Source organism: Trachypithecus francoisi, unplaced genomic scaffold (assembly GCF_009764315.1).
Source record: "Trachypithecus francoisi isolate TF-2019V2 unplaced genomic scaffold, Tfra_2.0 Lachesis_group10, whole genome shotgun sequence".
Lineage (NCBI taxonomy): Eukaryota > Metazoa > Chordata > Mammalia > Primates > Cercopithecidae > Trachypithecus > Trachypithecus francoisi.
Window position 1 is genome coordinate 97,911,477 of NW_022681455.1, and position 27,621 is coordinate 97,939,097.

General features: G+C 53.4%; 2 protein-coding genes across 9 annotated transcripts; one reads left to right on the forward strand and one right to left on the reverse strand.

The window, feature by feature from the left end:
* Positions 1-606: 606 nt before the first annotated feature.
* On the forward strand, positions 607-9,385 carry POLR2C (RNA polymerase II subunit C). Its single transcript, XM_033218536.1, has 9 exons — positions 607-1,122; positions 1,304-1,353; positions 4,219-4,287; positions 4,434-4,486; positions 6,621-6,749; positions 7,174-7,225; positions 7,425-7,593; positions 7,744-7,818; positions 8,437-9,385. The coding sequence occupies exons 1-9, from the start codon at positions 1,037-1,039 to the stop codon at positions 8,579-8,581; spliced, it is 828 nt and encodes a 275-aa protein (XP_033074427.1). The 5' UTR covers positions 607-1,036; the 3' UTR covers positions 8,582-9,385.
* On the reverse strand, positions 9,298-23,821 carry DOK4 (docking protein 4). 8 transcript variants are annotated; one of them, XM_033218530.1, is made up of 9 exons: positions 17,934-18,018; positions 17,086-17,332; positions 13,497-13,604; positions 13,194-13,308; positions 12,786-12,905; positions 12,476-12,665; positions 11,278-11,416; positions 10,987-11,110; positions 9,298-10,869 (listed from the first exon to the last, which is right to left on the reverse strand). In XM_033218530.1, the coding sequence occupies exons 2-9, from the start codon at positions 17,149-17,151 to the stop codon at positions 10,751-10,753; spliced, it is 981 nt and encodes a 326-aa protein (XP_033074421.1). In that variant the 5' UTR covers positions 17,152-17,332; positions 17,934-18,018; the 3' UTR covers positions 9,298-10,750. The 8 variants fall into 8 exon arrangements, 7 of the variants coding, with proteins under 7 accessions (XP_033074421.1, XP_033074418.1, XP_033074415.1 ...); XM_033218529.1 differs by lacking the exon at positions 17,934-18,018 and adding an exon at positions 23,632-23,820 and having other exon boundaries at positions 9,302-10,869; XR_004438932.1 differs by lacking the exon at positions 17,934-18,018 and having other exon boundaries at positions 9,298-10,256; positions 10,611-11,110; positions 17,086-17,515.
* Positions 23,822-27,621: the final 3,800 nt, after the last annotated feature.

Here is a 27,621-nt window from a genome sequence, read left to right on the forward strand (position 1 = left end):
ATCTTTTGTGTACCTCTCTTCATTCCTTGTATCTTTTGACATCCTGTGAAGTTTTTGCAGTAGCTGTTCCAGTTTTCATTGCATTCTCCTTTTTCCTTCATAGCATCCATCTCACACTCAGCAGACAACCATAATTCTTAATTTACAGAGATGACACAGGCTATGGAGCAGGGTTCCATCAGTGCCCACCCTGTGTCTCAGGAAGAGGTGTCAGTCTTTGCAAAGGCCAACTCTTTATCTGATTACTCTTCTCCCACCTCTTAAATGTAGCTCCTGTCAAGTTCTATTTTAGAGCTTTTCTCTGTTGGAGCAGCTGCCACTTTGTTTGAGGCCCATTGAGAGTTTGAGACTCTCCAGTCTGTTTAGGGGACTTCAGTAGTTCTTTGTTGAGCATGCACCCCACATGGTGCTCACTGCCAGGCACTGGGGATGCAGAGACAAAGAGCTCCCACTCATCCACCGCAGCTACACAGACTGCAGAGGAAGCATTAGGTTAAAGAACATTGTATCTTTTCCTGAAGTTTTCAGAAGTGCATGGTCCATACTTGAGACTGCAAGGGAAAGGGTATTTACTTGTAATTCAGGTATACTTTGCTAAAATATGCATTCATATTAAAATATACTTTTGTTTTTCTGTAGATGTACAAGTTCTTTTTAAGGGCTTCATGGTATTCTATGTGTGTATACTTCACCAGGTCTCTTATCAATGGACAGTACAAACAGTACTACCATGAACGTCCCTGCACTCGTATCTTTGTTTACAACTGCAAGTGTTTCTGCAGTATGAATTCTTAGAAGTGTTACTGTTAAGTCAAGGACGTACGCGTGTTTTGCCAAACTACCCTCCGAGATAGCTGAATCCGGTACATTTTAAAGCAGGAGGCGGTAGAAGACGCTCGGCTGTTCCGGCCTCCGAGCAGCAGGCGGCGCTGTGGGCCGTCTTTGCGGAGGCCACGCTAACTGACTTCCGGTATCGGCGGTGGCGCAGTCGCAGTCACCGCGGAGCTGACGCTGAGGCTGGCGGCCACAGGGAGCGATGCCGTACGCCAACCAGCCCACCGTGCGGATCACTGAGCTCACTGACGAGAATGTGAAGTTCATCATCGAGAACACCGACCTGGCGTAAGGCTGCCGAGGGAAGAGGCTGGAGGCTCTGGGGCGCCGGGAGGCCCAAGCCGGGGCCCCGGGGGCAGGGAGCGGGGGTGGAGTGGGGGCGATGTCGTTCCAGAGCTGCCCCCGTGCCCCAGGGCCCAGCCTATCGAGGCTGCAGCGCCTTCACGCCCCTTGGCTTTTCGTCTTTCAGGGTGGCCAATTCGATTCGGAGGGTCTTCATCGCTGAGGTGCCCATAATAGGTAAGCGACCCCCCTTCCTCGTTCCTGGGCCCACGGGTTCCTGCTCCGCTCTCCACCCACACTCCTTGGGGCTCCTTCCAGTCCTTGGTTCGGGCTGAGGGTGATAGTGCTGAGAAAAGTGCATTGCTGGAGACTTGACCATACCCTGTGCCCTTGGCCCAGTGGCCGCCTCCCTGGCACCCACGGACCACTTAGGTCCACCCTTGTCCTGTGTATGCATTGCTGAGAAGCATGGGTTTAACAGTGTGCAGACCTGGGTTCAAATACTGTTTTCATTACTATTGTCACAAAATTTTTTTAAATGTTTTCAACTTTTATTTTGGATTCATGGGGGTACACTGGTGCAGAGTTGTTGCCTGGGTATAGTGCGTGATGCTGAGGTTTGGGATATGAATGATCCTTTCACCCAGGTAGTGAGCATAGTACCCAATAGGTAGTTTTTTACTCCTAGCCCCACTGCCTCCCTCCCCGCTCTAGTAGTCACCAGTGTGTCTATATTGTCATCTTTATGTCCATGCGTGCCTAGTTTTAACTCCCATGCGGTGTTTGGTTTTCTGTTCCAGTGTTAATTCTCTTAGGATACCATGGCTTCCAGACCGGGCTCAGGCCTGTAATCCCAGCACTTTGGGAGGCCGAGGCTGAGGAACACCTGAGGCCAGGAGTTCGAGACCAGCCTGGCCAACATGGGAAAACCCCGTCTCTACTAAAAATACAAAAATTAGCCGGGTGTGGTGGTACACACCTGTAATCCCAGCTACTGGGGAGGCTGAGGCAGAACTGATTGAACCCGGAAGGTGGAGGTTGCATTGAGCTGAGATCATGCCACTTACACTCTAGCCTGGGCAACAGAGTGAGACTCCTTCTCAAACAAAAGGAAATAAAAAAGAGGATAGTGGCTTCCAGCCGCGTCCATGTTGCTGCAAAGGACATGATTTCGTTTTTTTTTATGGCTGCATCACTTACTATTTTTGTGAAACTTGGGCAAGTTATTAAACTTCTGCGTGCTGCAGTTTCCTCATCTGTAACATTCAGCCACTAATGATCTTTATCAGGGTAATGTTAAGGATTAAGTGAGGTAATCCATAGAAGTGCTTTATGTTTAATGAGTGCTCAGTGCTGGTAGATGGCTTTTTTATTAATCTATTCCTTCAACAGCATTTATGGAGCACGTAAGTGGCAGGCATGGTGGTAAGCTCTGGGAATGCAAAGCTGTAGAGAACATGGTTTTTGCCCTCCTGGAGTCCACAGTGAGGTTTCGGGGGAGAGATGAATCCACAGACAACACTAAAGCAAGGTAGACTGATCAGTAGTTGAGGAGAAGCATAGCTATGGTGCAGTTGGCTCTTAGAGGAGGGAAGATCAATTTCTGGTCTGGCTCCAGCCACTTTGCTCCAGGTGCTTAATGCATTGATTATACTTGTATGAAATACTTCAAGCATTTCCGAGAGTCAGGTCCAGAGAGTTTGGGTTAGGCAAAAGAAATATAAGTCATAACTGTGGCATCAAATATTTAGACTTTTAAGGAAATAAGCAAGCCAAGTGATTAGGCAAGAGAACATTGTAGTTTATCCACTACCACCCCCGGCCCCCCAGTCACTTCTTCAATTCAGCTGGGAGTGCTGGACCTCCCCCTGACTAATCACTTCATGCCTCTGGACCTCAGTTTCATCAAGAGTCAGGTGAGGGCGTTGTACTTTGTGATGCAGCCCTGCCATTCTGAGTCTAAATGCCTCTTGCCCCACAAATTCAGTTCTACAAATAATGTTGAGCACCCAAGCTAGGAATACAAAGACATCCCAGCACCTGCCTGAAGGAATTTCTGAAGCTTGGGGTATAAACATAACATACACAAATGTGACACAAGGCACACTAGGACAAGTGTCTTCAGGGAAGTCTGAAGAGAGTTTTGTGAGAGAGGAGTTGAAAGAGAGGGAGTGCCACACCTGTAGCATAGAGGGCAGGCAAGGCTTAGTTTTTAGGAGGCACAGAGGATCTTAACCTGTACAGTGAGGAGGGGAAGGGTGTACTCGAGGGAGGGGCTGGGGGATTAAAGAGGCAGAAAAGCTTGAGTCAGGGTTCTCTTAGTTGGCTTGGACCGGGAAAGCAATGGGAAGCATAGCAGGACAGAGTAGGTGGAGGCCTAGTATGTGGAGGTCCTCTTCCGACCTCTGTTCTAGTATCTGTGTCCCTCATTTGGCAGTTGGGCTCCAGTGCCATTTGATTCCTGGATTTAGTTGGTTCCATGCAAATGTTTATGAATGAATAAATGTGTGTTTAAGTCAAGCATGTGTGATAGATAATACCGTCTTTACCCTCCTACCTGCTCATTGCTGCTAGGGATTGCGTTCTATATTTAGTATGCTTTGCGCGTTAAAGGAATTCAGTAAACGTGTGTTGGTTGAGTGTTTAAAAAGTGCTAAGTTGGGCAGTCCAGTCATTATATCCTAAAATGAGGTATGGCCCATAAGTCTGTGTTACTTCTGTGAGGTTTTCCCTGACTTTGAAGTGCTCAAATAGTTCATGTTCTTGGATTTGGTGGTGGCACAGGTAGCAGATTTAAGTGCTTCTCATGGAAATACTCAGCTCAAATAAACATGTTTCCATTCCCATGATATTCTCTGCATCAATGTTTTCTGTGAAGCAGGGAGCCCCCTGCGTTAAATTCACCTGGGCAGGGAGGTGAGGTGTGTGGTGTGTGTGGGTCTTATTAAAATGCAAGTTCCTGGGCCCCACTCTAGTGCTGTGAAATCAGCCCAACCGTCCGCAGTTTAGTGTCAGGTGATTCCTAAATCTTGAGAACCACTGCATTAAGTCTCTAGGTAAATTTGATGGCTAAACTCCATGTTTGCTTCTTTCATTTTGTAGCCATTGACTGGGTTCAGATTGATGCCAATTCCTCAGTCCTTCATGATGAGTTCATCGCTCACAGGCTTGGTGAGTACTCTTTTTATTAGAAGGGAGGGTACTGTGCCTAGTGTCAGGAGGGGGCTTCCTTCCAGCCTCACCCCCAGGAGGCTTCTGGTTTCTCATTTTGGCTTGGCTGTTTGGTTTTCTTTAAAGTGCTTTTCTGTTTTTTACAGGATTAATTCCTCTCATTAGTGATGACATTGTGGACAAGCTGCAGTACTCCCGGGTATGCTATGTGATTGGGTGGAATGTGAGGTTTGGTGGGAAGCCTTTGGTTCACAAAGGGATTTTTCCTGACATTTGGCATCCAGCTTGAGTAGTATTGTAGGTCTGGAACAACAATGTGGAGATGTTGTCTAGAGCCTGGGCAGGCCTTGATCCTTGGTTCTGATGGGGCTTCAGATTGATTAACACACAGGACATCAGGAAATGTTGTTAGCCAGATCCACCAGATTGCCTGTTTACAGTGGAGGTTCTTCCTTCCAAAGCATCGCTTCCTAGTAGCAGGGGCCTTAGGATGCTACAGGAGTCAACAGAAGGTTGGGGTAGGCAAGGAGCAGAGGGAATGGGAGCTGTCTCACAAGAGCAGCTTCTGGGGAACTAGTCCTGGTGTTTGCAGATTCACGCTGTCCCCTCACTCGCAAGTGATGCTGCTTAAACATGGCCACACTCTTACCCGCTTCCTCCTGGTCGTGTTTGCTCCCTGATGGCATGTTAACAGGCCTTCAGACTTTGGAGAGAGTGGGATAGTAGTAGGTTACCTTCATCCTTTCACTAGGCTGCATTACATAGCAGCTTAAGACTACTCCCTCTTGATGGCTTTGGGTGATCCAGAATCAGTCCATTTTCTTTTTTTTTTTTATTTTTTATTTTTTGAGACAGAGTCTCGCTCTGTCGCCTAGGCTGGAGTACAGTGGCCGGATCTCAGCTCACTGCAAGCTCCGCCTCCTGGGTTCACGCCATTCTCCTGCCTTAGCCTCCCGAGTAGCTGGGACTACAGGCGCCTGCCACCACGCCCGGCTAATTTTTTTGTATTTTTAGTAGAGATGGGGTTTCACTGTGTTAGCCCGGATGGTCTCGCTCTCCTGTCCTCGTGATTCACCCGCCTCGGCATTCACCCGCCTCGGCCTCCCAAAGTACTGGGATTACAGGTGTGAGCCACCGTGCGCAGCCTCAGTACATTTTTTTAGGTTGAATATCTTTTCATATTTTTATCTTCCATTACATTTTGATTCTCCCGTTTCATATTTCTTTTTCTATTTTTTCAGACAGGTCTCACTCTGTCACCCAGGCTGGAGTGCAGTGGCATGATCTCGGCTCACTGTGACCTCAGCCTCTGGGCTCAAATGATTCTCCTGCTTCAGCCTCCCAAGTAGCTGGGACTACAGGTGCTGTGCACCACCACACCCTAAAAATACAATTTTCTTGTATTTTTTGTAGAGACAGGGTCTTGCCATATTGTCCAGGCTAGTCTCGAACTCTTGGACTCAAGCGATCCTCCCACCTCAGCCTCCCAAAGTGCTGGGATTACAGGTGTGAGCCACTGTGCCCAGCCCCATTTCATATTTCTAAAAGTGATTCTGTGTCAAGGATCTGGGTTACCTTCATACCTCACCTGTGTGTGACTGTAGAGGACCCAGGTGGGACCTCTAGCTGCTGCTTCTTCCTTATCATGCAAACATCAAAAGAATGTTGGGTTTTCCTCACTGGTGTGAGGGAGAGAACAGCTTGCTTGATTGCATCCTAGTAACTGTCTTCTTGCCTGAAATGAAACTGCAATTAATAGTCCCTAACATGGGAATGAGTCAGTTGTTTTAAGAATGGCAAAATGTTAATAATTATGGAAAGTGGTTATGTATGAAATTTTCCATAATAGAAAGGATTTTTTAGAAAAGGTGAGTAGTCTAGAACTTGAAAAGTACTTTTTTCTGTTCCTTGGTGGTTTTATTTTAAATGATGATTACATTCCTAAGCTGGTCCTCTTAGTTCTTGGGAAGCTGAACTATAGAGTGTGAAAGCATCCTCCTCTGCCTCATAGCCTTGGTTATCTGAGGAAGAGTAGTTCAAGGGCCAGAGGGAGATGTTAGCAGTGTGTCTCCAGAGGTGGCCTTACAGCTGGTGGGAGTGGGAAGGAAATGTGGGTGCCAATGTATGTATAAGTTGTCTCTAAACTTGGGCAGTCCATGAGAATGGTATACCAGTTTGTCACAGCCCACAAGAACCTGGAGACTGATGAACCCCTTTTTACAGGTGAAGAAACTTAAGGAACTGGGCATTAGATGCAGGAAACCAAGACAGGGAGCCAAGGCAGGAGTTGCCATCTCCCTGTAGACTCATTCCCGCTTCTCTTCCTACCTTAGGACTGCACATGTGAGGAGTTCTGCCCCGAGTGCTCAGTGGAGTTCACCCTCGACGTGCGGTGCAATGAAGACCAGACGCGACATGTCACATCTCGAGACCTCATCTCCAACAGCCCCCGGGTCATTCCGGTCAGTGCAGGAGAGCAGCCTCTTTTCCCTGGGATCTTTTCTCTTCTTTTGCTGGCTCCAGGTGGGCTAGACTGGGGTTGATCCTTATAACATGTTGGCATTCCGTGTTACCTTCTGCCTTAATCTGATCCCTAGAAGTGCTAATTCTGGATTCTTCTTGGGCATCGTTGCATGGTTAGCATCGTTGCTACTGCACACCCTCTGTCACCCAGGGACCCTTTTAAAGGCCATGGAATTGTTTTGCCTGAGGCCATCACCACACCATGAAGTGGGGGTTGGAGTCCTGGGGGCATCTGTGCCACCACCTCGTCAGGTGCTCCTTCCCTGGTTGACAGATTGCAGTCTAGAGGTGCTGGGATATAGATGCCAGAGGAGGTGACTGGAGAGGTGAGCAGCTAATGAATGCCTGGTGGACTCCCTACAGGTGACATCCCGGAACCGAGATAATGACCCCAATGACTACGTGGAGCAGGATGGTGAGTCTTCCTGATCTGTCACTCTGTGGGCCAGCGGGAAGCAGAGACAGATACAGCCTCTCGTGCTGCCTGGTCTCCTCGCAAATTGGCTTTAGACCCATTTTTCCAGATGTGTGTGGTCTTGCAGTGGCACTCCAAGTCAGAATTTGGAGAACCATGTCTCTCCTGGCCCTCGACTGACTTGTGCCTCTCCCTGCAGACATCCTCATCGTCAAGTTGAGAAAGGGCCAGGAGCTGAGACTTCGAGCCTATGCCAAAAAGGGCTTTGGCAAGGAGCATGCCAAGTGGAACCCTACTGCAGGGGTGGCTTTTGAATACGATCCAGACAATGCCCTGAGGCACACAGTGTACCCCAAGCCTGAGGAATGGTATGTTCCCCTTAGGAGTGATGGCAGGCATTTGGGGTGGGTGTGTCATAGAAATGGCTGCTGTTGACTGAGATGTGGCAGGCTTTCTAGGAACTTGGGTGCCTCAAAAACAGCAGTGGCAACCTTGTGCTGACCTGTGTTTGACCTCAGGCCAAAGAGTGAGTACTCGGAGCTGGATGAGGATGAGTCGCAGGCTCCCTATGACCCCAACGGCAAGCCAGAAAGGTAAGAGCCTGCTCGGACATGGGAAGGTAAAGTGTGTAAGAAGGGATGGTTTTGGTTCAGGCCGTGAGTTAGGCAGTCCCTCTCCCCGACCTCGCAGTTCTCACAAGCTGAGGAGGGCTGCTGACTGCTAAACCAGACCTGTGGTATGTGCACATCCCAGGGCAGGCCGTCAGCCCCCTTTTGGTCACTGTGACAAAGAGGAACCTCCAGTTATCCAGGTTGTTCCTATTCTGATTTTCAGCCCCCAAAGAAGAGATTCTTCAGGTCAACGCTAGGGGCAGAGATTTGGACCCAAGTTCCACAGGGGTGACTGTGAAAGAGCTGTCACTGGTCACTGCTCACTTGGTTTTCCACTCTCTCCTCAGTGGGGCATGCGTACATACAGAACTTTAGGATTTTCACAGGTACCTTATGAGGTAGTTGTAGCCTCCTTGCAGTCGTGCAAAGTGTGTTGAAACTACCCTATATAAGAGGCTTTAGATGAAGTCAGCCCTGACCCAAGGTCAAGTTCCATGTGGGAACAGAGCCAAGACCCGGAAGGAGGGAGGGTTGTCTATGGCCAGAGCTCGGGTCGGCCAGCCTGCCTCACAGGGCGCTCACTGGACTCTTGCCTCCTAGGTTTTACTACAACGTGGAGTCCTGTGGCTCTCTGCGTCCTGAAACCATTGTCCTGTCAGCCCTCTCTGGATTGAAGAAGAAACTGAGTGATTTACAAACTCAATTAAGCCACGAGATCCAGAGTGATGTGCTAACCATAAATTAACTGTAGCTTGCCTGCTTCAGCAAAAACGGAGATTCAGGCCAGCAGCTGGATATGGGGGTCTCTCTTCAGACTCTTCTAGAGAATCTAGTCTACTGTTGCTTGAGCGTCTTGGCAGGACATCAGTACCAATGAGAAGAGGGTCACAGATCGATCACCAGGGATGCAGTGGTGTTTAGGCAGGACCGGTCTTGACTGGCCCTGACTGCTGTTCATAATTGACGGCAGTGCTCCCCAGATCCCAGAAGGTCCCTTCTGGACTGTTTCCAGCGCACCTGTAGGGAACCAACTGCACTTCTCTCCTGGTTAGTCCAGCTCTTTAAACCCTTTCTGTCCAAAATGAGTCATTTTCAGTTGTACCTTAGATTTCTAGTGTTAGGATCAAGTGCCATAGCCTTTATTCAGTGTCCCTAATTTGAGAAGTAACCTTTTGGAATAGCATTAGACCCTGTCTGTCCCCTCCCCACCAAATAAACACGATATTTCATTCTCTGTCCAGCAGTTATGAACCCCTTCACCATCAATGGCCTGATCATTTAGTTTGGTGGGGGCAGGGGGGTGGAAGCAGCCGCAGGACCAAGGGCCCCTCCCACATACACAGGAGGAATATTTCATTTCTCCTTAATGAAGCCTCTGGCCCTAACCCCTCAGCACTGTCTCCAGATAGGAACATGTACAAAGCAGTTAATTAGGCAGCCTGGAGAAAACCAGAGATCCAGTACAGAAAGGAAAGGATATTTATTGATTAACAGAAGTTGTCTTTTTAAAAGTGTTTATTTTTGGCAATAAAGAGCACAACATAATCTCCTTCATGCGTCATCGTGCCACTTAGCTGAGCCAGCCAGCTCTGCCTCCCTCCCCAAAGACCTTTGGACCCCAGTTCCCCTCTACAGGCTAGCTCATCCCTCTGGGTGGTCATTCCCGGGTCACGTTGAGAGCGAGGCTGACTGCACCACCTCCCTAGCTCAAGGGCTCCTTTGGGAGGGGCTGCGTGCTTTATCATCCTCCTACCACAACTCAGATAGTGGTTATTTACAAGAAGGTCTGTTCCCGCAAATCAGGACCCTAAAGTATTAAAAAACAAAACCCAAAAAACAACAAAAAACCCCACACAACCAAAGGTTTGACGTGAATAGAAAGATAGCCCTTCTGCATGGTAGTCAACAAATACCAGCACTAGAAAATCAATTGCTTTAATTGCATTACAGCAGGGAGCCTCAGCACCATGTGGGGAGGAGGAAACGGGAAGGGCTAGGTTTCAGAGTGCTTTTGGCTGGCCAGAACGTGGCCAAACAGGGCCAAGGGGCTCCCTCTGCTTGGGCATTGTTCACCCCTGGTCAGTGAGGGGGCAGCAGGGGTGCTCCCCACGGCAGTCCTGCTGCAGCCTTCCCTCCTGGCCTGGCCGTGGGGCAGGAACAAGTTCCAGCCTTCCTCCACGTGGCCGAGGTAATCAGCATCCCTACCCCGAGGGCATCTTCCCAGCCTACAAAGCAGGAAGGAGCCTGTGCAGAAGTTACATTTTAAAACCAGATTTTCACCTGAGGCGTCAACCAGATGTCACCTCTGCTTAAAACTCCAATTGCAAGGCTGGCAAGCAGCACAGTGGAAGCGCAGATCCTTCCTGTGTCACTCCAGGCCCAGAGGAACTGAGAAGCCACCTGCTGTTCCGGCCCTTGGGCTGTTTGGGAAAAGCCAGCAGTCAGAGTGCCAGCCTCAAGCTCTGATTGTCCCCCTCCTCTGGCCCTGGTAGTTCAAGCAGGTTCTGGCAGCAGGAGGGTTGTGCCATGGAGGATGGACACAACTGCCCTTATACTCAAAAACAGCCTTGACTATGGCCTGGTCATAGGATTAAACAGTATGTGTGTGTATTGGTGGGGAAGGATGGGGTGAGGGTGAGGGGATCTCATTGATACAGAGTATATTATAAGCCATATATATTAAAATCAATAACAGTATATAGTCCCACGGTAGCTCCAGCCCCTCACACATGCTCAGGTGGTGTGGCCAGCCCTTTGCCTCAGTCCAGTCTCACCCTTGGGGGCAAGGAGAGGGCAGCTTGCTCCCTTTCTCCAGGCTCTTGGTCGACAGCCCCTTGAGGCTGTCCACGGTACACTGCAGCCAGCCCCGCAGCAGGCAGCCCCCAGTAGTCATCGGTGCTCGCCAGCACTGTCGTCACTGGGATGGGGTCTTGGCTTCGCTGCTGTCCCCCTGGCTGGGCTTTGGCTTTAGCAGGATGAATCTGTTGAGGAGGTCCGTTTCCGAGCTGGCCTGGGCTGCCCCATAGCCCTCACCTGTGGGCACAGAAGCAGGCTCAGAACTCAGAGCTAGGTCAAAAGACCCCTGCCCAATAGGCCTCATCCTCCACAGAGCCTCCTGGCAGGTGGGTGTGGGGCATGGAAGCGACTCACCAGCATAGCTGGAGGCTTCGGCGATGTTCTGGGAACCCGTGATGTGGTGCCAGTAGGCACTGCGGGGCAGCATGGTCGTGGGTGTGCAGGGATACGAGTAATGCTCCGTGCCCTTGTTCAGCAGCTGTGGGGCAAAGGAAGAGGTCACTCCCATTAGTGGCTCACAGTATCCCTGGGCAGCCTGCCCAAGACCCTACCTGCCTCCACTGTGTAGCCCAGGCACTTGGCCCTGCCTGCCCACTCGCCCCCCTCCGCTAACCCTGTAATCTGGACTGATGCCCGCTGCCTCACCCTCACGTTCTTCTCCATTTCCAGCAGGACCCGCTTGTGCTGCTCGGCGATGGCCAGGGTGGCACTGTGGACTCGCTGGTAAATCTGCTCCCCTTCTTGTGTCTGGAAGGTGTAGAGTCCTTCCCCAGCATCACACATCCTGGGGACACAGATGGCACAGAGGGCAAGACGGTGGGGACCCACCACAGACATGCATGTAATTGGTTAGGCTGTCCTGCAACTGCAAGCTGTGGCTGCCTTCCAGGCCGGGAGGACAGGCAGGGCTGTGGTCTGGGGGTCCGACCACATGATGCAAATGTGCTGAGCATTTTCTATACCAGCTGGTGCTCAAAATGCATTACAAGAATTAACCTGGCCGGGCGCGGTGGCTCAAGCCTGTAATCCCAGCACTTTGGGAGGCCGAGACGGGCGGATCACGAGGTCAGGAGATCGAGACCATCCTGGCTAATACGGTGAAACCCCGTCTCTACTAAAAATACAAAAACTAGCCGGGCGAGGTGGCGGGCGCCTGTAGTCCCAGCTACTCGGGAGGCTGAGGCAGGAGAATGGCGGAAACCCGGGAGGCGGAGCTTGCAGTGAGCTGAGATCCGGCCACTGCACTCCAGTCCGGGCGACAGAGCGAGACTCCGCCTCAAAAAAAAAAAAAAAAAGAATTAACCCATTCAGTTTACCACCTCCCTCTGGTCTTTGTACCATAAATAGTTTCCTCATTGTTATGCATTTTCCCAAACCATTTTATAGATGAGGAAACTGAGGCATACAGAAGCTAAGTAACTCAACCAAGGTTCTGCAGAGGATTATATGTAATTTCAGTCTAGGCAGGCTGACTCCAGAGTTCAAGTGAGGGGATACCCAGTCTTCACTATAATGCTAGGAGGTTACGTACTTTATTATTCCCGAAACCCAGACTCAGGTCTACAGTCACAGAACTAATAAGTGCCTGAACCCGCATTTGACTTAAGCCAAAGTAGTCTATGACTTTTGGTAAATAGCTTCAATTGATCTGCATGCTGTGGGCAAGTTACTCCTCTGAGCCTCCATTTCATTTCTTCGTCTGTAAAATGGGAACATTACATTCCCCCTTGGGATTGCTATGCCAATAAATAAACCAAGCTCCTAGTGCAGTGCCCAACACAGAGTGAACGGCAGCCCCCATCACACCATGGTAGGACAGGGCTGAGAGGCAAGAGGGTCCTACCGGCCAGCCTCAAAGGTAAAGCGTGTGGCATCCCGGCCATAGCGGCGCAGTGAGCAGAGGGGCCACGAGACGAGCTTCACACGGGGGTTGTGGATGTCCCAGAGGTAGATGTTCTCGTGGGTGATCTGCAGCTTGCACTCACCATACACGTCCAGGTTGGGGCAGGGCAGCAGGAATACATTGAAGCGATCTGGAGTGGGGGAGGGTGGACAAGTGGGCACAGAGATGCCCCAGATGGGGGCTTCCTCCCTCCCTTCCTCTCCTCTTCCTCCTCCCCCTCCCCACCCCCAGGGCCAGGGCCCAGCCTCACCTGTCTGCTCACACTGTACCCCTGGGGCCAGGAGGTCAGGCTCTCCCAGACTGATGTCGTTGAGGCGGGACCCCAGACACTCCACAGATAGTGTCTTGTACCACTCCTCTGCCTCCAGCTCTGAAGAAAATGCTACTTCATCATGCGGCTCCGGGAGCCCAGTAGCCCAACCCATCTGCCCAGCCTGACTTATGCCACCATGCACAGCAGGGAGGGCAAGGATAGTGGGTTCTGCCTGCCTATCCTGCCTCAACCCTGAGGGCCTGTTCCCTGAAAGCACCCCCAACCCCACACACACCCCACCACCATCTCCACCCAGGGTTAGCCCTGCTCTGCCCGCTCCTAGCTGGACCTCTGACCATGACCACCCCAGGGGAGGCAGATGGAGGTCCACACTCAGCGCCTCACCTGAGTCGCAGGTGAAGGTACGTGCCGAGTCGTCAGTGAATATGATGGCCACCGCCTGCCGCTTGGTCTCCTTGGGGAGCCGTGTGACACACTTGACGTTGCTGATCTCAGTCACCTGGGACAGCATCGACGAGGGACTTAGCCAGGCCAGTGCATATCTCTCTCTCTCTCTCTCTCTCTCTCTCTCTCTCTCTCTCTCCATCCCTCACAGCCCTGCCACCCCTAGGAGGGTGCGCAGACCTCAGGCCTCAGCAGACTGTCTTTGCTTACAGGTTGGGGGAGCTAGGACCCAGGCCTCCTAACCTTGGGGCAGCCCCGGAGGCACACTGACTTCTCATCTGGATACTTCTCCAGCCGCTGGGGCCCCTTGCTGGAGGATTTCCGGAACACCAGCCAGCACCTCCGGTAGATCTGTGGGGCGAGATGACAGGGCTCAGACCTCCCTGGACCACTCCCACCCTGCCAGCATGGCCCTGCAGCCACCCCTGCCTACCACAGGGGGCGGTGCCGCACAGCCTTCTCTGGAGCCCCAGCCTGGGGACACCAGGGGTGGGAGTCAACAGCAGTGTCACCTCCCTGGGAGAGAAGCCTCCTCCCCAAATTGAAAAGTCATTGATTTCTTGGCTGGCTCCAAAACGCTGTTCCACAAAGGGTGCTCTCCTGACCTGCCATTTACTGTGTGCCCCGCTTTTAGCGAGTAGCCAGCATTCCTGAGTGCTTCCTGCTCACACCTGTTATTCGCACTGTGCACAGTCTCAGGGCCACTCCTGAGATAAGTCCTTTATCATCCCCATTTTATAGATGGGGAAAGGGAGGCATCAAAACACTAAGGAATGGTGATGCTGGTATTTGCAGCAGGCTGTCTAGATCCAGGGCAGACCCTCACAGCCCACTGCAGGATCTGGCCAGGGCTCGGGCAGTGCCAGCCACAACAGAGGGGTCTCCTGGGGACAGGGATTAGACCCTTGCCCCTTGCCCACCTGTACATCCCCATACCCCTAGTTCTCTGAGTTAGGTGAGGGTCTTTACATAGGTAACCCCCACTCTTGTCTCCTGGGGCTTTCACTCACCCTCTCTTTTCATTCTCTTACCAACCCTGACGTGTAAGGGGCACAGTTCCAGCTGGGAACCCAAGGCTGTTCGAGGTAAAGGGGCGGAGCTAGGAATCTGAGGCTCCTCCCACAGCATGGTGCCTTCCTTCCTGGTCCTGGCCACTGCTGAGGCTCCTGTACCTTAAACCACCTACATTCTCTGTAGCTTCAGGGACTCCCCCGAGGGGGTGGGGAGGGGAGGGGAGTGACCACTCTAGGACTGAAGGGACAGACCGGCCTATCATTCACCCGGGGTAGGGGAGGGTTTGGCCCCAGCCACTGGCCAGAGCTGCCCTTGCACAGCCCCTCCCTCCCACCTAGGCTTTTTTCTGCCCAAAGTCTGTGGCTGGGGTTTACCTACTCCTTCCAGCGGGCACTTCAAAAGCCCTGCAGAGCCTGTTCCCGGGCATCTCTGGTGTTCCTCTTACTGGAAACAGTAGGGAGACTGAGTGGCGGCCGAGAGCACAGCAAAGGAGGCCAGGGGACCTCTGGGCCCCACCCTCTCCTCGGCTCTACTGTGCCATGGGTACACTAGGTCCTCGGCAGGCAGGGTCCCAGGGTGCAGTGGCCCTAGGCAGTTCCCATTTCAAGACACCACTCAGAGCCAGGCCACTTCTGGCTCCTATCTGGGACCCTAGGAGGCATGTCTGTTCCTGCACTCCTGACCCTGGCTCAGCCCCTGTTCTACCCACCTAAACCACAGCAGCCCTCAGTTCTCAGCTGCAGCGCTCCTTTAAGACAGACACTGAATTTTATCCTCAGAATCCTCAGTCATATCCTGGTAGCCTCATTAACAGCCATGCTAAACAAGTGAATGACCACATGAAGGAACCGTGAATGAATGGATGGATGAATGGATGGATGCTGCCGACCCAGATACACCCTGCCAGGGTGGGCTCCATGCAGCCTGCAGCATCAGGGGCAGAAGGCCTGGGGACCTGAGCACGCCGGTTGCTTGGTTACAGGATACACATTCACAGCCCCAGGGAGCCACGCACTCAAGAGCTCTCCTTCCCACTTCGCACAGGGCTTTGATCAGTGCTTCAGAAACACTCTGCCACAGCTCTGCCACGGGAGAAAGGCCCTGGCAGGTAGGAGCGCCGGCTCCTGATCTCTTTCAGCCCCTCCCCCCTCACCTCTGTGGGCTGAGATGAGAATGGCTGCTGGGGAGGGACTGCAGCCTCTCATACCAGGGGAAGCGAGGCTCCTGGCTTCAGAGGGAAGAGAATTCCTCGCATGGATAGGGCCTGGCCACGCCCCACCTTCCCATCCGGGCTGTGCCCACCTGTCAGCCGCTCAGTCTCCCTTCCCTCTGGAACAGGTTTGATACTGAGCCCAAGTGGCTGCCCTTGTAGCCGGTGCCTTCCTGGCATGCTCTGCCCTGGGCAAGGCCTCAGCCCAGCTGGCCCTGGGGACCTGCTAGGTCTGGGGCCATAGGAATGAGGAGTGATGTTAGAAGCGAAGCCTCTGCTTCCTTGGCCTCCCTACCTCAGCCTCAGCTTCTCTCTTTGTTCTGTGCTCCAAGTCAGTGGGCTGATCCCCTTTCAGAGAAACAGCAAAGAAGTCGATGGCTGCCAGGGCCCAGTCTCAACTAGGTTGAGCCCCAGGGCGGGGAGGAACAGGAGGGGAGGTAGGGCCAGAACCACCCTTTCCAAGGCCAGCCCTGCTCTGTCTGGTATCCAGGTAAGGAAGCCGGGTGGCAGATCCCTCTTCCACTCCGCATGCCCCCCATCCCCCTCAGGCTGAGCCAGGACGCCTTGAGCAGCCTGAGCTCACCCACCCCTTCAAGGCAATGGGAAAGAAAAGGGAGAGAGGGACAGGAGTCCTGGGTCAAACACGAGACTTGGGTGACCTCAGTCACCAGGGCTGTCCTTCCTACAGGGGAAGGGGCAGCTACTTGCCAGACCTGTCTTTGGCAGGGGGGCCTGGCAGAGGAAAAGAGGCAGCTCTCAGACAGCCTCACTGAGATCATGAAGTTGATCCCCTCTGCTCCTGTCTTCTGGGGGGTCTTCACCAGTTGGGGGTCTACAGGGGGTAGGACAGGATGCATGCCCAGTGAGACCTCTTCTCTGTAGTCCCTCCAAGCCCCCAGTTCAGGGCCAAGCACCAAGCAAGCATAGAGTCACCCGCCAACAACTTGGAGGGAAGCAGCCTGTCGCAGAGCACTGGACCATTCTGCCCAAAATTCTCATTTAGAAACCACATAAATATCAGCTTCAGCGCCTCACACCACCCCATCTCCCCCAGCCAACCACTCCCCTTTTCAAACACTTCTTTAACATTAAAAACGACAATCTGAAATATACTAAATATCTGCACACGGAAAGCAGTCGGAAGCAAGGGGAGAGGACCTAAAAGAAAAGAGGCCAGGAGAGGTGAGGGGAGGCCGGGGGTAGGGGGCAAACGGAAGGGAGAGGAGGCCAGGGGAAGTGAGACGCTGCTTCTCAGCTCAGACACAGCCTGGCCTTGCCAGCCGCTCCTGCTGCTGCTGTGGTGACAACTTCAACAATAGCAGGGGAGCCGCCTGCCCATCCACGGCCACCGTTGCTGCCACCACCACCACCGCTGGCCCAGCTGTTGGGATGCCAGCCAGCCCTCTGGGGCGGGGGCTGCAGCAGACAGAACCCAGCCCAGGCACATGCCAGGCAGCACGCTGGCGAGGAGCCCCGAGACCACAGATGCACGATGCCCGGCAGCCGGCAGGCAGCCGCATGCCCCACACACCATGCCTCCGTGCCTGGGACCCCGTCCTCGGGCCCCCCTCCCTTGGCAGGGCACCTCCGCAGGTCAGGGTCACTCACCCCGAGCTTCCTGCTCTTCATCTTCACGTAGCCTTGCTTGACGATGTCGCTGAAATTGGTCGCCATGGTTTTCCCACCTTTTGGGGGCGCGGGGCCTGGCGGAGGCGAGGCGAAGGACGTCCAGGTGCCTGGGTCTCCGGCTCCTCCAATCACCTGTTCCAGACACTCTGTCCGGGCTGCCGCGAGGGGCTGCTCCTCACCTCACCCGCCTCAGCATTGTTCTAGCAGCTCCTTCGCCCCGCGCCTGCTGGAAATAAAAATGACAGGGAGATTAGAGACAGTGACATCTTTCTCTTCTTCTCGCTGTCTCGCTCTCTTTTTTCCTTCCTCTTCCCACACTCCTCCCTCCCTCTTCCCTCCCTCCTTCCTCCCGCCCTTCTTCCTTCCCTTCCCTCCCCACCCCAGGACGACAGAACCATTCAGGAAAACCGAGGTGGAGGCAGCAGTGAGGAAAATGGTCCAGCCCAGTCCCCTCCCTCACGGCTGGGGCTGGCAGTTAACCCCTTCCTGGGAGGACTGGCTCTGGCTCCTGCTGTGGAGGTGGGGACCCAGGAAGGGAAGTGGTGGGGAGGGCTGTTCCTCAGCATTTCGGGCTCGGGTCCCCACCAACTGTGATAACTCTGGGGCAAATTTAGGGCAACTTGCCAAGAGCAAAAGCCCCTTCCTGGGTACAAGCGCTCCCAGGGGTAGGGGCAAGCGCTTCCCAGAGACGGGGGAGGGGGGTCCCAGGAGATGACCCCTGGGTGTCTGAGTGAACCCCATGCTCTGCAATGTTAAAGACAATTTGCCTGGTCAGCTCAGCAGCCCCCACAAACCCCTCTGCCCTCCTGCCCCACCCGGTCCTCTACCTGTTTCTCTTCAGCCCCAGGCTAAGAATCACTACCTTGAGCTCATGCAGGGCCTGCTCCCAGACCCTGCAGCTCTTCCGCACACAGCTCTGGGTGCTGCTTCCTGGGTGGGAGGGCAGAGTCCAGTGGGGCGGGCCCCCAGATAAGCCTGAGGAATGTGCTGGGCCGGCTGGAGGTGGCCACTGTGGGAGCAGACGCCTTGCCCTGGCCCTGGGGTTGGGAACGCTGGCCAGTCCATGAGGGTGGGGCCTGGGCCCCAACAGGCCACTGGGTCTGGCCAAGCCAAGCAGGGCCTCCATGTCCTGAGCATGAGCAGGAGTTAATTATAGGAGAACCAGCCAGGGCCTGGGGCAACAAGATATGCAGGAGACAGTGTGGGACACCAGAGAGAGGTAAATATGGAGCAGGAAATGGGAGTACCAGCAGGACCACCCCAAATCAGGCGGATCTGCAGATAACAAAGACTCAAACTCAAAGGGAGACCTCAGTGATGACCCAGTCTAACCCCTGCATTTTATAGATGGGGAAAGAAAGTTGCCCAGAGAGGGTAAGTTACATGACTAAGGTCACACAGCAGGCCTGGGGCAGAGCCAGGGATGAAGGAGAAGGTCCAGGGTGGTGATGGAGGCCAGTCTGAGGGGGAACATCCTACTGCCATCTCTGGCCGCATGCCACCACCTAAGCCTTCCCTGCCATCCAGCCTCAGGGGCAGGATTATGCCAGCAATGTGGCCCCTGTGTCTTCAGGATCACCGGGTGGGAACGGTGCAGCATTTCTGGGGTCAGCTGGGTATCTGTGCTGCCAGAACGGGGCCCTGGGGCAGGCATGCTGCTGGTTGTGCCAGCAGCTTGGCATTAATTAATGTCCTGGAGGCCTGTCTGTTGAGTGCCTAACAAGGAACAGATGGGACTACCCCAGTGGGCACACACAAACAAGGGACAGGCAGAGAGGGTAAAGCTCCCCTATCCCACTTGTACCCTGATACCCCCCACCAATTCCACTCCTGCCCATTCACTGCCTCTATCCCAGCTCCCTGGGGTCCAAGACCCTCCCATAGTTAGGTGGTCTACTTTCCTCCTATAAGGTCTGGTCTGGGGTCCCCCACTGGCAACTGATTCCCAACAGCTCTGCCACACCTGGGCTCTGGCAGCCAGAGATGGGTCAATTTTCTCATCTTTGTCTTCACCGCCTGCCTCTGGGGCTGCCTTCTCCCCAGAGCAAGGACCAGCTCAGGAGTTCCCCTCCAAGAGGATTAGCAGGCTGGCCACTGGCTGTGGGTCCACAGTGTGGAAGCCCCCTATCAGAACACGTCTACAGGAAGCCACTGGGCCCCTTGGGTTCATCCAGCGCAGCCCAGACATAGCACAGCCTGGAGTGTGAATCCAGCTGGCTGTGTGGTCCTGGGCAAGCCACTTAAGACACTGTGCCTCAATTTCCCCATTGGAAAAAAATGTGAATAAATCTACCTACTTTAAATGAGGAAATGAATCCATGAGGCACCTGCCTGCCCACTTGGGACAACAGCTTCTACCCTTTTTCTTTTTCTTCTTTTTTTTTCAGACGGAGTCTCGTTCTATTGCCCAGGCTGGCTTGGCTCACTGCAAGCTCTGCCTCCCGGGTTCATGCCATTCTCCTGCCTCAGCCTCCCGAGTAGCTGGGACTACAGGCTCCCGCCACCACACTGGGCTAATTTTCTGTATTTTTAGTAGAGACGGGGTTTCATCCTGTTAGCCAGGATGGTCTCGATCTCCTGACCTCATGATCCGCCCGCCTTGGCCTCCCAAAGTGCTGGGATTACAGGTGTGAGTCTTGTAATCCTGTAATGCCTGGCCTTCTTTTTCTTCTTTTGAGACAGGGTCCTTCTCTGTCACCCAGGCTGGAATGCAGGGGTGCGATCACGGCTTACTGCAGCTTCGACCACCCAGGCTCAAGTGATCCACCCACCTCAGCCTCCTGAATAGCTGGGACCACAGGTACATACTGCCATGCCCAGCTAATTTTTAAAAACTTGTTTGTAGAGATGGATTTTCACCATGTTGCCAAGGCTGGTCTTGAACTCCTGGGGTCAAGTGATCCACAAGGCTTGGCCTCCCAAAGTGCTGAGATTACAGGTGTGAGCAACCACGCCTGGTCAGAGCTTCTACCTTGAAAACTCCAAGGGCTATATATATATACATTGTTTTCTTCAAGGGATATAGTTTTCTTCAAGAGTTGCTGCTCAGACAGGATGATGAAACCACCAGAAGCCAGCCTGCTCCTTCCCAGTGTCGCCCCAGCAGGGACTGTGGCCCCAAGCTCTCAGGAGTGCTCCTGCTGCATCTCTCCATAGGCCCCACCCTGTCCCATACCCCAGGTCCCCAGCAGGAAGAGTAACCTTCACCGGGAAGGCTGGGTGGCAAAGTCCTGCCAGCTTACTCTGGCCCTGAGTCACAGGGACCCCTGGCCACATTTAGTCCCTAATGAGGTTTGCAAGAGCAAGACCTAACCTAGGACCCAAAATGGTGTGGCAAGGGGGGGTTGGGAATGGAGAGGAGGGAAAGGTCAGGGCCAATAGGTAGAGCCACAAATTTGACAGGCAGTAGTGTCAAGTGGTGAGGGGAGCCCAGAACCAACCCACTATCCTCCAGAAGGAATGCATTGTGTTAAGCAAGCGAGGCAGCCCCCAAGCCTAGCCTGTGAAGGCCCAATAGGACAGCAAGAAGTGGAGGGCAGGCCGGGCACAGTGGCTCACAACTGTAATCTCAACACTTTGGGAGGCCAAAGTGGGAAGATCACTTGGGGCCAGGAGTTCAAGACCAGCCCCAGCACCATAGAGAGACCTTGTCTCTACAAAAAATGAAAAACTTAGCTGGGTGTGTGGCACGTGCCTGTAGTCACAGCTACTGGGGAGGCTGAGATGGGAGGATCACTTGAGCTCAGGAATTCCAGGTAGCAGTGAGCTGTGATGAAGCCACTTTACTCCAGCCTGGGTGATAGAGTGAGACTCTGTCTCTAAAAAATTTCAAAAAAATCAATTAAAAAAATACAAAAAGTGGAGAGCAGCTCAGGCTGGGCAGGCCAGGAATTGGGCTGAAGTAGCCCCTGCTCTGTTTGTCCCTGGGGCCACTGTCCCCATCCACTCCTGAGCCACCGCCAGCCTCACAAGCCTGCAGCAGGAAGAATGCTTGCTACTTTGAGAGGACCTGAGGTCTTGGGTCCTTCCCCAGCACTGTGAGCTCCGAGCTCCCAGCTAAGCAGGGTGTCCAGCAGCCCCTCTCAGGGTTCCAGTGCGGGAGGAGGGGAGCAAGGGCTCCCTGTATCCCGCCTCCCAGCCTGGTACCAACACTGCTGCTTACCCAGGGACAGTACCTGCCTGGTGCCAGGCCACCACAGGCTCCCGCGCAGGGAGAGCCAGCTCCAAAACGCTCCTCTCCCCAGGAAGGGTGGGTGTCCTAGGGGGCGGGGGGCCGGGAGACTCCCAGGGCCCTCCCTGCACACCTGCCCCATGGGGCAGCCACGCTGAGCACTCCCTCTCGCACCTGGATTCTGCCTGGAGGCTTTGGCTCCAGAACAAACGCTACTCACTGAGACTGCAACCAATGACTGAGCGGGCGGCTGCCTGCCTAACTGGGTCTCCCCATCCCTGACAGATCAGATCTTATCGGGGCTGCAGGAACAGCCCTACCTGGACACCATCTCGGTGTCATCTGGCTGTCTCCACCCCACGGCGAAGATCGGATCTGTGGGATTCTCTCCAGCACCAGGGCCATTTCCCATCACCTGCTGCTCTCCCCCCACCCCACCCCCAGATTGTTATCAGGGGCCGGCTGGGAGTGCTCCCAACAGATCCCCATCGGGGCCACCACACGAAACATGGTGAGTCCCATCAAGATGGATGGCAAAGACAGACCAAATACCCACCTGGGCAGAGAGGGATGGCAGAAGGAGGGGACATCTGAACAGCCACGGTTCCCCAGACCCTTAAACCAAGAGAGTAATGCTGTGGCCACGTGCCACTCTGCTCTCCTGGGTCCCCTGCCCACCCCTCAACATGCCAAACCCCCTCCCTCGAGGGACCACTGCACCAGCTGTTTCCCACCTACAACATCGTTCCCTCACACGCTCATGGTTCATTCCACTGCTTCATCCACCTCCTCCAGGAGGCCTTCCCTGACTCACCAAAGGATCCCCGCTAGTCAGCCTCTCTCACAACATCAGGTGCCGCTGCCTTCATTGCACACCACCATGGGATTTTCTTGTTCCTACATCTGTCCATTTGTTTCTGACCACAGAGAGACATCTGGAATGTCAGCTCCCTGGTGGCTCAGCCTCGTCTGCCTAGTTAACAGCTCTATCCCAGCTCCCTGAATGGTGCCCGGTGGGGAGGAGATGCTCAATATTTGAGGGCTGAACGCATCATTCTCTCCAGGACTTGTCCTCCTCCCCATCCTTTCTTCCACCACCACCAGCCTCCATCTGGCTGGACCTGGCTCAGCTTCCAGAGGTGAGTGAGCCACAGCAGGCTCCTAGCTCCTTGGGTCTCAGCGCTGACTGGCATGGCCAGCAGGCTGTTGTTACTGGAGAACCAGCTGCGCTCAAGATCCGCAGTTTGGTTCAGAGCTGCCTCAGGGAAGAGTGTGCTGCTGACACCAAGGCCAGGCCTGGTTGGGCAGCCCCACCTTGGCCAGGGTTGTGGAGTGAGGTCATGCCCATCCCTGCTGCCTTGCCCAGGAGGGAAATGCTGGGAGTAACCAGTACCAGCACAGCAACGCAAGCAACTGGGGAGAGGAGACACAGCTCCTGGGACCAGAGTTGGGGGCGGGGGCAGGGGCAGGAAGAGCCTGTACCTGTGCCACATCCCTCTGAAAGGGTCTAGGAAAGAACCCGCCCTAAGCAAGCACACCCCACACTGTAAAGTGTAGTCTTCTAGAGCTGCTGCCAGGCCCCTCGCTGCCCTCGCCATCAGACCCCTCCAACCCACACCCTCCATCCAAGTGGAAGTGCCCCAGCAACTGACCTGTCCCCATGGCTTGGGGCAGGTGGGCTGCACAGAGCCCCTGCTCTGCCACATCACCCAGGTGCCCAGCCTCGGCTAATGCCCCTTTTCAGTAACAGAAAGCATATAACTGGATCCAGGGCCTTGCGGGCCATTGGGGAAAAGGTAGACAGACCTTGGTGGCCAGTGGAGAAAGGTTCAAGAACAGGAGGCAGCTGGTCATGAGTTTGGGCTGTAGGGAGAAACCCCATAGTCAGGAGGGGGTCGGCAGTGGGGGCCAGCTGGGGTACAGAAAATCATCTCTTTGAATTTGGAGGAGTTGAGAGAACAGGAGGCCCCGGGGAGGAGTAGGAAGGCTGATAGAAGGTTGGGAGCTGCCAGGGGCTGGGTTATGCCCCTTCCGGCTGGCAGGCCCGGGAGCGCAGGGCCTGGGTTGTTCGGATGGGGTTTGTGTGGGTGCGGGTGAGGTCATCTCGCGACCTGGGCTATCCCGAAGACGAGAGCTGGGGGTGGAGAGAGCGCAGGGAGTTTCAGGGCCCAGGCACTGGCTTTTAGGGGGCGGGTCTCTGAGCCCCTCCACCCTAGAGTAGGAAGGTCCCATGGGACGGAGCGTCCCTCAGGTTCGGGAAGTGACTGAGGGTAATCAGGGGTGGGAGTCGCCGGGGCTCTCGCGGGCTCTGCGCGGCCTAAGTCCCTCTCCCTGCCTCGCGCCCCCCAATTTACCTGGGCGCCGAGGCCCGGGCCAGGAGCGCCCGCTCAGCGGGGCCGCGGAGCAGGCTCATGCCCGCGTCACTGCGCGGCCGGCGGGGGCGGCAGGGCGGCGGCGGCGCTGGGCTCCAGGCGGGGACGGCGAGGGAGGCGCGGCCGCCCGGCTTGGGATCGGGCTCAGGCTGGGACTCGGCTCGGCTCCCTCCACCGCCTGGTCTCACCGCTACGCCCCGCCCCCTGCCCCGCCCTGGCGGCCAGCCCCCGCCGTATACCTCCGAGCCGCGGGACACTCGATTCTGCCCTGGCATCCCCGCACCCGCTTCAAGTCGCCCCTGGTACCCCTGGCTCATTCCCACCGCCCCTCCCTGGGCCCCAAAGCCCACATCGTCTCTCAGCCCCTGAAAGCTGAACTCCACATCAGCTCCCAGCCCCCATATCTCAACCCCTTCACTTCTTCAGGAGTCACATACACACCCAGACTCCACATCAGCTCCCAGCCCCCACATCTCAATTCCTTCACTTCTTCAGGAATCACATACACACCCATTGCTCCTCTAACCCCATCATGACTCTCTGGGCCCTCACAGCTCAGCTCCCCCAGCCCCACAGTGACCTTCTCTGCTACCCCTCCTCAAGTAGCCGCACCAGCGCCTCTGTCTCCCCAATCTCCTCTCCACCCTCAAAACATCCAGTTCTCCTATTCTAGGTCCCCCTGAGACTTTGCCCTCAAGCCCGAACTTCATTCCCCTCCATTGCTCCCCCCACCCAGCCCCCAACCCCCTCACCTCTGCTCTTCGGGCCTGAGTCAATGATCTGTGGGAATCCCCGATCACAGGCCTCAGCTGTGCAAGGCAGGGACAAGAGAAGTTGCCCAGGGCCTCCTCTGGGGAGGAACTGCTCCCCTCTGGTTTTCACATCTTTTTATGCCAGAGCTTCTCAAGGTTTTTCACCTTTTTACACCAGAGCTTTTCAAAGTGTGGTCCTTGGACCAGAAGCTTCCCATCACCTTGAAACTTGTTAGAAATGCAAATTCCCTGTCCTACCTCAGACCTATGAAATCAGAATTTCTGGGAGTTTCCATCAGAAATGTGTATTTTAACAGGTTAGGTGATTCTGATGCACACTAATGTGTGAGAACCACTGCTTTAGACCATATATACAAAACAAAACAATTGGCCACCTGAACAGCCAGAATCCTGAGAAATGAAAGTATCTCCACATCCAGCTACTGTCCCGGTATCTCAGAGGAATAGGCCTAAAGCAGTGAGGGACCAAGGATCCCAGCACCCACCCATGGAATGCATGCCCCTGCCCTGGAGACACCTGGGCCTCAGCCTTGCCCAGGGAGCTTAAAGGAAGGCTGCCTCCGGATGTCTGAAAATGTCCCTGATGGTCATTGTGGTGTCTGTGATCAGCCTGAGTTAATCAGCCCCAGGCCCATGGCCAAGCTAGCGTGGGCCTCGACCTCCTGACCTCTCTATGCGTCTTTCAAACTTGACCTCACCTGCTTTGCTTCAAACCACAGCCCATAAAGCTTCCAGCACTTGATTCATCATAGCAAACTGTTTTTCTTTTTTTTTTTTTTTTTTTTTTTTTTTGAGGCGGAGTCTCGCTCTGTCGCCCGGACTGGAGTGCAGTGGCGGATCTCAGCTCACTGCAAGCTCCGCCTCCCGGGTTTACGCCATTCTCCATTCTCCTGCCTCAGCCTCCCGAGTAGCTGGGACTACAGGCGCCCGCCACCTCGCCCGGCTAGTTTTTGTATTTTTAGTAGAGACGGGGTTTCACTGTGTTAGCCAGGATGGTCTCGATCTCCTGACCTCGTGATCCGCCCGTCTCGGCCTCCCAAAGTGCTGGGATTACAGGCAGCAAACTGTTTTTCAATACCAGAAACCTCTAGGGGAGCTTTGGCCAACAACAACAACACAAATGAATTTTCACAATAAAAAGCCATCATTTTTGGCACTGAGGCCAGAGTGCAATGGCGTGATCTCAGCTCACTGCAACCTCTGCCTTGGGGCTTAGGTGATCCTCCCCGCTCAGCCTCCTGAGTAGCTGGGTCTACAGGCGAGCACCATCATGCCTAGCTAATTTTTTTGGATTTTTTTTCTGTAGAGACATGGTTTCACCATGCTGCCCAGGCTGGTCTCAAAGTCCTGAGCTCAAGCAATCCACCTGCCTCGGTCTCCCAAAGTACTGGGATTACAGGCATGAGCCGCTGTACCCCGTATGATGATTTGCCTTTTTGCTGTTGAATTTCGAGAGTTGTATATTCTACCTACTAGTCTTTTGTTGAATATGTGGTTTGCAAATATTTTCTCCCAGTCTGTAGCTTGTCTTTTCATCCACTTAACGGGGTCTTTCACAAAACAAAAGTTTTAAATTTCGATAAAGTCTGAATTATCCATTGTTCCTTTTACGGATTATGCTTTTGTTGCCTAATCTAAAAACTCTTTGAATTTTCTATGTTTTATTCTGAAAGTTCCATAATTTCATTTTATATTTAAGTCTGTGATCCATTTTGAGTTGAATTTTATAGGAGGTGTGAGATTTGATAGAGGTTTTGATGACTTTTTTGGTTTAGGTTTGATTTCTTTTTTTTTTTTTTTTGCCTGTGGATGTCTGATTGTTCTAGCTCTATTTGCTGAAAAGATTCTCATTGAATTGATTTTGCAACTTTGTAAAAAATCAGTTGGACATATTTCTGGATTCTCTGTTCTATTGCATTGATCTGCATGTCTACCTCTCTGTTAATAACAGTCTTGATTACTATACCTATATAGTAAGTTTTAAGGCCGGGAGCAGTGGCTCATGCCTATAATCCCAGCACTTTGGGAGGCTAAGGCGTGGATTACTGGAGGTCAGGAGTTCAAGACCAGCCTGGCCAACATGATGAAACCCCCCTGTCTCTAGTAAAAATACAAAATTAGCTGGATGTGGTGGCGTGTGCCTGTAATCCAGCTACTCAGGAGGCTGAAGCAGGAGAATCGCTTGAACCCAGGAGGCAGAGGTTGCAGTGAGCCAAGATCGCACCATTGCACTCCAGCCTGGGCAAAAAGAGCAAAACTCTGTCTCAAAAAAAAAAAAAAGTCTTAAAATCAGGTAGACCAGTGGTCCCCAACTTTTTGGCACCATGGACAGTTTCATGGAAGACAATTTTTCCATGGATGTTGTAGGGGTGTTTCCAGGATGATTCAAGCACAATATCTTTGTTGTCCACTTTATTTCTATTATGATTACATTGTAATATATAATGAAATAATTATACAACTCACCATAATGTAGAATCAGTGGGAGCCCTGAGCTTGTTTTCCTGCAACTAGACAGTCCCATCTGGGCGTGATGGGAGACAGTGACAGATCATCAGGCATTAGATTCTCATAAAGAGCGCACAACCTAGAACCCTTGAATGCACAGTTCACAATACGGTTTGCGCTCCTATGAGAATCTAATGCTGCTGCTGGTCTGACAGGAGGCAGAGTTCAGGTGGTCATGTGAGCAATGGGGAGCAGCTGTAAATACAGATGAAGCTTCATTCATAGCTGCTCACCTCCTGCTGTGCAGCTGGGTTCCTAACAGACCACAAACCAGTACTGGCCTGTGGTCCAGGGGTTGGGCACTGTGAGGTAGACTGTTATTAATTCCTCTGAAGTTACTGGTTTGCTTGTTTGTTTGTTTGCGACAAGGTTTCACTCTGTCCCCCAAGCTGGTGTGCAGTGACACGATCATAGCTCACTGCAGCCTTGAGCACCTGGGCTCAAGGAATCTTCCACCCTCAACCTACTGAGTAGCTGAGACCAACCATGCCCAACTAACTTTTTAAAATAATTGTGTAGAGACGGAGTTCTTGCTGTGTTGCCCAGGCTGGTCTCAATCTCCTGGCCTTCAGTGATCCTGCCAGCTTGGCCTCCCAAGTATTGAGATTCCAGGCATGAGCCACTGCACCCAGCCCCAATTTACTCTTTTTCAAAATTGTTTCAGCTGTCCTAGTAATATTCTTTATCTTTC